At 41.5% G+C, this 8,188-nt stretch overlaps 1 protein-coding gene across 2 annotated transcripts in view; it reads right to left on the minus strand.

Moving 5' to 3' along the window:
- Positions 1-8,188, minus strand: part of INTS9 (integrator complex subunit 9) — an 86,088-nt gene that overhangs the window by 61,682 nt on the left and 16,218 nt on the right. For both annotated transcript variants that reach the window (XM_006029261.1, XM_025210726.1), the window contains exons 3-5: positions 6,458-6,518; positions 3,789-3,851; positions 801-940 (exon numbers count right to left, since the gene is read on the minus strand). In XM_006029261.1, coding sequence (XP_006029323.1) covers positions 801-940; positions 3,789-3,851; positions 6,458-6,518 — 264 coding nt within the window. The remainder of the gene's footprint in view (positions 1-800; positions 941-3,788; positions 3,852-6,457; positions 6,519-8,188) is intronic.

An 8,188-nucleotide genomic window follows, 5' to 3' on the forward strand; every position in this document is an offset into this window, starting at 1 on the left:
GGCTTGTGCCCCCCCCCCCCCCCTCCACTGCTCCTTGGCCAGCTGGAAGAGGTACACTGGTCAAAAAAGGTTGAAACCCCCCATCTTCGAGCCCCTGTTTCTGGAGTCAGGAGATTATGTGAGAATCTGAGTTTTTAATTTAAGTGAGTTGTTAGAAAATATGAAACCCGAAGGTTCAAATCCACAAAGCAAACAACAAATTCTAAATGGTTGGTTTTTGAAGTCTTGAGGCTTTGGGGGAGCTTGAAGAGGTACACTGGTCAAAAAAGGTTGAAACCCCCCATCTTCGAGCCCCTGTTTCTGGAGTCAGGAGATTATGTGAGAATCTGAGTTTTTAATTTAAGTGAGTTGTTAGAAAATATGAAACCCGAAGGTTCAAATCCACAAAGCAAACAACAAATTCTAAATGGTTGGTTTTTGAAGTCTTGAGGCTTTGGGGGAGCTTGAATCGTGATTTTTGAAGGCCCAGGTAGATGATATTGGAACTAGAACTTCACAACTGAACCACAGCTCTGCTCAGGTGATACTTTTTTGGATATATTAACACCCGGAGTTCAACACAGCACACCTTCTACAAATGTTGAGGACAGCCAGCTGTACAATCTGGGAAACACTGAGTTAATACATTTTCAGCTGTAAAGACTTGGCTAGCTTTCAACTGTTCCTAAGAAGCTATTAGGCAGCATTAGACATCACTCCTCTACTCGCACTGTCCTTTACACCTTTTCCTTAGTAGTGATGGAAGATTAGATGATATTAAATTTTTTACTAGAAAGAAATTTTTAATATTAAATTTTTACCTGCCAATTTGGACAGTGGGTTCAGTAGCGTACACCGTTCCAGTAAAGCCTGTGCACTCCGTGATATAAGGCAGTGCCATCATACAGTGGTAGTTCGAAATCAAGATCACATCTACCGTGGACAGATCCAGCAACTCAGTCTGAAACAGGGAAAGGACAAGTGACTTGCAGTATTTTCATAGTTTGAACAGTTGAAGAAAGGATGTTTTCTAAATATCCACACACTTTTTATCACAATACAGTGAACAATTTATCCATGAAGAGGGACATAATATTTGTGGTTATTTATCTTTTTTTTTTTTTTAAAGAAGATACCCACTAAGTTACCCTTCACCGCTCATTTGTGCTGGACGCTGTCTCTGTCTCTTACAGACTTCAAATTAGCTTTTTCAGCAAGCCATTAAGCAATTATTGTCACAATAACTGCCTATATAATTTCACTCTAGTTATATAACTCATATCCATCCATAAAGACTGGAGAATGCTCCATCCCAGGACCAGAAGGCTGACACGTGTCAGGTACAGGGTACCTCACAGCTTTTGCTGAAGCGTATTGTACAGGCCCCTGTTGGAAGCAGAGCTGCAGACAAGATAAACGTTGGCTGAATCCAGAGTGGCAATTCCGACACTTCTATATTTCCCATATTTAATATTTCACTACTTAACACTGTTATCAGTTACAACATTTTCTATCACAAAACTACAACATGAGATTAAGTCTCTTCATTAGGTACCAAGAAACAGAGGTGGAATCCAATTTGTTTTGATGTGACAGTTAAAAATAATGGTTCAAGAGAGGAAAAGGAGAAAATTTCACACGTTGTTAAAGGAATTTTAATTAGAACTATTTACGGGTAATGCTATAAGACAAATGGTGTCAAGCCAGAAATTTACAAGATATACAACCTCTAACTGAGTTATTATAGAGCAGCTAATGGAATTCAACAGTCATCAAGCACAGATTATCTGATTATAAGACTCAGTCCTGCAGTTTGAATAAAAAGGGCAAAAAAAAAATTTAAAAAGTAGGTAGCTCATCTCTTCATGCAAGTGATCTGGTGGCCAATTTCTGAGCTTGCTACGTGCTTTTTTGTGCACATACCTTCAGCACATGAGCAATCCTCAAGAGCACGGTGGGGCACAGAAGGGATGTCAGGAGACAGAAGCACCACAGGACGCATAACAGGTGACCTATTTATCGAGTAACCTTGCTGGGCAAAAGTGCCACCATACTATAGGAAGGTTTCGTCAGCAGCCAGTTTCTTCCCACTCAGCCATGCATCTAACCCTCTGTTGACGAGTTGCTTTCCAAGAACCTAGTCTTGTGCTGGAAAAGCCCAAGCCCTGCACCTAGATCCTACAAAACTGTGTGGGCAGTGAGAGGCAGGTTTGTACTGGATCCAGCTTGGAGATTCAACATAAAAGACGAGGACGGGGAATCTAAACTACCAGTTTCAAAGCCCAGGTGTTTGGGTGATCATGGCTGCTTTCTTTATAAATCTAAAAGAAGAAAGGAAACAAGCGGAAAAGGGAAGAAAGTTTTAGCTGAGGCTACAGCAGCTGCACTATAAATACCTGTGAAACAGAAAGGTTTAAAGATGTTTCCTGCCTGTGGAGAGAGACTCAGATTTCCCAAGGGGAGTGGGTGTTATATCCTATGCCCCACAGGCATGCTTTCCTGGGAAACCAAGCCGTTACCTCCTTCCTTTTAAGGAAGACTGAGTTTCAACATGGAGTTCTCAAATCTAGCCAGGTCATGCAGCGTTTAGGGGCACTGAAAACCAAGGGTCCCAGAAAGTCAAAGTTTTACATGCAGCTACAAGAAGGCTGCAGGGTGCATATGACGTGAACACTCGAGTGTACACCACTGGGGAGCAGGTATACCTGCGTCAGAAATACCAATAACAATACTAACAGTCTTCAGAGCAATAACTCACTGACTACTGAATTTATAGCTGCAGATGTAGGCATGGTCCATTACAGTAGAGAAGTGTAACTAGAAATGCCAGCTGGCCTTTATCTCACACCAGCAGTGAATCATTCACCACCATGACAAGTCTGATCTCTACTCAAAAGGGAGGTTGGAAACTACATTTATGTCCATCCAAGGTATCCATCCAAGAATTAACCAGCCACAGCCTTCTGCAACAACTTCCCTCAAAAGGTATTATAAAGACATAGCTAGCATACAGACTAGCTCCAGACATGCTTTTTTTGAGATGGGGCACAATCCTGTAGGTTAAGGGATAGCAGGCAGGTAACCACCCCACCACAGTTTTGGGACTGCTCATCAACAAAGCCACCGTAGCTGCCAATTTTCTTTTAAGCCATCAAGACCACGAGGAGTAGAAGGTGCCAGTAGTAAATTTCAGGAAAGCACTAGACACAGGACATTAGCACCAAAATCCAAGATGAACTCCAAGTGAAACATCCTGTTGGAAGTCCAGGGCTCTCTCTGTCAAAAAGCTTGAAAAAGCCACCCCAGGAGCAATCTTATCCATCTCTGAAAGACGTAGTCCAGGAAGGCTCCCTGAGATCAAGTGAAGGAAGTAAAGGATGACTTAAACTATAGGTTACCCAAAAGAGTTCAGTTAAGCAGATCAGGTGAGTGCCTAAGACAAGTGTCTTCTCTTGGTTTTATTCACAGCTCAGCACATGTACCCTGTTCATGTGCTTATGGGACTCAGTCATAGTCATATCTTGTTAAATATAAGCCTCACAAGTAAGGGACAATCCAGCTTCAGAAAGTGTCTTGGCATCCTCTTGTGAGATATTAATCCTTTCTGGAGCAAGATACCTCAATTGTGAAAAACTGCAGTTTAAGAAAACTACGTCTATTCTTTTTTCATTGGCACAAATACCAGAGTATTGCCTTCATAACAACAACAATAAAAAATTAAACAACCTCTGAGATATTATTTACCAACCGAAATCACAACTATGATAGAGTGGAATATTATTTTGCATTGACATTGCTATTAAACTCACCTCTGGCAAACAAAACTCGGGCACGGAGTCTACAAACACATGGCCAGAACAGTCCTTTAGCTCCTATAAGAAAAGGATATTAAGAGATGAGGGTGGTGGGAGAGGAGATAGTGTATGTATGTATATAAGAAAAATGAACATTTTTCTTTTATATATATATATAAGTTGGAAAATGGACATTTTCCAACACCAAAAATTGTACCACTTCAAATCTTTGGGAGATCCCTTCATTTACCACAGGCAAATTCCACATTTTGCTACTTTAATAGCTTATTCCAAAATCAAATGCCCTTTTTCTTCACGGAGGGTTTGCCTGCCATGTACCTGCTCAACACCTCGGGGGATTAGAACCTGGTTTTGAACACCGAAATAAGACAACGTGATGGTGTTCCTGACTACCTCATGTTTGAGAAAGGCCGAGTTACAAAAAGAGAAATAAAAGAATCTTTCTCCAGTGCCATCAGAATGTGGGTTTCCAGCTAAGGCTGGAGATGTAATCAGTAAATCCTAGCTAGTGCAAGTTCATTTGCTCTGGAGAGCAGATCTATTTGCTCTGGTTTTGTGATTCAGTTTTTAGAAATAAAGCAAGCCCTGCAGAACAGGAGATGGAAGGGCCTGCTATTAGGACCTCTTCCATCTCTGTCTGCAGAGTCTGCTCAACAACTTTTAAGTCTTTTAAGGTATTTTATCATTTGGAGCCCAGTCTTGATCCTAATTAAATCAATGAAAGTCTGACAATAATAAGAGCAAGATATGGCTTGTAGACTATACGTCAGCATTTTACCCAGCATCTTTCCCTGGTTTAAATTTTGTGTTATGTCTCCTGTTTGGTTTCATCTCCTTCAATCTTGATTTTTCCCGAGACTGCATCACTGGACAGTCAACTTCAGACTTTGGACAGAAAACTCAAAACTTGCAAGGTTATGCATCTAAGGGAAATGAAAGGGGTCTCAAATCTGACCCCAGCTACATCCTGCACCTTGTAAGTCAGCCACACACAACCTGTTCTTATAAACTCTTGTTCCCTGTCCCAAAGAGAGTGGTCCCAGCCAGCCTTAGACTGACAGAATTAAAGACTGAATCCAATTCTTAATAATTACAGTGCACCTGCCAACTAATAACAAATGAGCAATTACATCTAATGGCAGAAGTCTCCTAACCTCATCTCCAGGGAGTTAAGAATGATTAAAGCTAGATCATGGTGAATTTCAATATCTCTCATGGACTTTGATAGCATTATGCTGCGCAGAGTTACAAAACCTATGTGAGAGATGTCCTCCTTACATGATGAAATGTCTTCCTTTAACCTTTGCCCCCTTCTTTTCCACTATCAGTCAAATAATCTGTCATTCAAAGCCGTTGCAGTGGTCAATGTTAGGGTAGGAGTTGCTGCCTTTAAATTAATAAAACATGATTTTAACTGACACTATATTGGCTCAAAGAGCCTTCTGAACCCAAACAATACTAAGGGGACTCCAGAAATTCAGATACACTGTCTAAAAAGACACCAGTAGCCTACCATGTCTTTGCGTACAGTCTATATGGTAAAAAAAGAGATGTACTCTAACTTGGTCCTGATAGGCATTTAGACTGGCATTTATTTTCAAAGGCAGTATAGTCCAGGACATCAGACTGGGAGTAAAAAGAACTGGGCTTCTTCCAGTTCTGCCACCAACCCACTTTGGGGAAGTCACTTGACTGTGGTGTTGAGTAAGTACAATTGTTATCTTCAACCAAAGGAAAATCTGGCCTTCAATATGGGAATTTCTGTTTCCCTACCTCCAAAAAGAATCAGAGCAGCAATCTTTTCCCAATTCTTAAGTCACACATAAGTGTCTATTAGTGTTCAGTATTGTGGCTGTCATGTAAAGAAAAAGAAGCGATTAAAATGGTAGATTATTTAATAACATCTATAACTACATATATATGAATTGCATCTGCCTATTTTATTGGCATTACACAAGGCTTTATGCCTGTTATTTCTCCTGCGGGAGATCAAGCTGGATGCTTCAACAGAACGCTCCGATAAATTCTGGCAACAAAGACTTTGCAATGGCAGACAATGCGAGAGGCAGAAAGATCACACCTCTCAAGTGAAACTGGAATGAAAGGTCAGGAGGAAACCTTATCCAATAAAATTCAGTGACAAAACTCCAATCGACTTCAGCAGAGCCAGGATTTCTCCCCAAGAATCCAGTCCCCACTCCGCCACAGACTTTCTGTATGACCTTGGACAAATTACTCCATCTTTCTCAGTTATCCTCATTGAAAAAACCAGGGATAACTTAGGTAAGTCACAAGTGATTTATGAGGTGTGAGTGCCAGTGAAATACTTTGAGATCTCGGAATGAAAAGCATTATGGAATAGCTAAGTATTATTAGAGATGAAGCCCTGTGCAATAAGAGAAAATACAAAGAAGTCACACCGACTGCCTCGGCATTTTAAAAGGGTTCTTAAAACCAGCTACCTCTGAAGACTGAAAGCCTCAGAGCTACTATTCGGATTTTGTATCAAAACATTCTGCTCCACCAAGGACGTCTCTGATGTTAATGGCATGCACAGAAATATATGCAAGGAGTCAGCACGCAAATATTGTTACTGTACTGCAGCTCCATCCATGTCAGGTGTTTTTTTGCATGGCAAGGATATTCTACAATCAGTACATTACCTTGTCCAGAAAAGTGTTTCCGTCTTTTAAAACCCAGCCAGGGAGTTTGGACAGCCTGGGACTGCAAAGAAAAAGAATATTTGTAAAATAAATGAACCCGTTGTTTTTTGTTAAGCTCAGACTTTGTACTTGGTGTGGTAGGAGAACCAGAACACAATCCTTGCCTTGAGGAATGTACAATCTCAATAAAAAGGGTTACACAATTTCATGGTGTTTAAGTGTTCTTTGAAGTGATGATTACAAATCACAGTTATGGCACCTGTTTGGTAAAAAAAAACTAGTAGAAGCAAGGATATGTGAGGATTTTGAACCGAGTTACTTATGGTAGGACTTCTAATAAGCATACAGCATTGTCGCCTCCACTGAGGTCAACAATAAAAATAAGAGCAAGGATGAGGCAACACTAAGCACTTTGGAAAATCCCACTGTTAAACTATACACAGAAATGAAGCCAGTTCTGGGATGGAAGGTGGCAACTCAACTAATGCACTACATCAGAGAAAGAGTAAATGCAAAACAAGGTTACTGGGGAACCATAAGATCTTTATGTCCACCTAAAACATGGCTTCATATATAGGTGTTATACAGAAGACCCACATGGATTGCATAACAATATAGCTACCTTTGCTAGAGGGCAAGGTTACTCTGCATAGATCTGTGCTATATCATTTGGCTGCTATTGTGGGTGTGATATCTTATATTTTAACATCAATAAAGAACCCTCAAGAATGACATCCCAATAAAGCATTTACAGTAGGTATTGCTGCCACGCTCCCTGCTACTACAGTTAAGTAGCACCACTGAAATGCAACACTTGACTTTTGAGGGCCTGCAACTAAGCTGTAAATCTCTGTCTGCTCAGATTTAAGGTGCTCACATAAATACAAAAGAAAGAGAATATGCAGTTAAGGCAATTTAGTGGACACCACCAAACCAAAGAGCTGCCTTAAGTTCAGAGTTTGAGAGAGATCCCGAGAGGGACTTGGATCCTATAATCCTGTTGACTCAGGTAAGATTTGAAGACTTTCTGCACCCAACTCATTGCAGAAGTAGTCAGATGTAGGCTAAATAAGCTTCTAAATGAGAGACTTGAGCAGAGGCAGTGACTGAATGGCTCAAGGACGGAGGTGTAGAGGGCTGCATCCATCTCATTAGCATTGCAGAACACAAGGATGGGAGACAGAGGGGTGATTAAAACCGGAGTGGTGATGGAGACTGAGGACAAGATACAAAGCCAGACAAGCGGGATGAAAAGTCAAGGGATTGAAGGAGTTGATGCCTCTCTGAAAACTAGGAGGGTGATTCTCAGTCAGGTTGGAGATGGGCAGGGAGGATGAAATGGAGTGAAATGAACTCCTTTCCTGGATCAGGAAAGGAGTTCAAAGGGGTGCAAAGGTAAGTAACAGGGGTCCTGATGGTCTGGCTAATCAGGGGGTGGGGGGGCACACAGTCTTGCAAGGCCTTAAATGCCTGTACACCAATGCTCGTAGCATGGGGAACAAACAGGAGGAACTCGCCCTCAGAATAGCTAGTTCAAATCCAGATGTCGTAGGGTTAACAGAGACATGGTGGGACTCATCCCATGACTGGGCAGTTAACATTAGGGGCTATAGGCTGTACAGGCGGGATAGAGAAGGCAGAAAAGGGGGGGGGGTGGCACTCTATGTCAAGGAGCACTACACATCCTCTGCCAGCAGAATGGGGTCAGGGGAAGGGAAAGCTGAAGAGCGC

The sequence above is a fragment of the Alligator sinensis genome, unplaced genomic scaffold, assembly GCF_000455745.1.
Source record: "Alligator sinensis unplaced genomic scaffold, ASM45574v1 scaffold637_1, whole genome shotgun sequence".
NCBI classification, from domain to species: domain Eukaryota; kingdom Metazoa; phylum Chordata; order Crocodylia; family Alligatoridae; genus Alligator; species Alligator sinensis.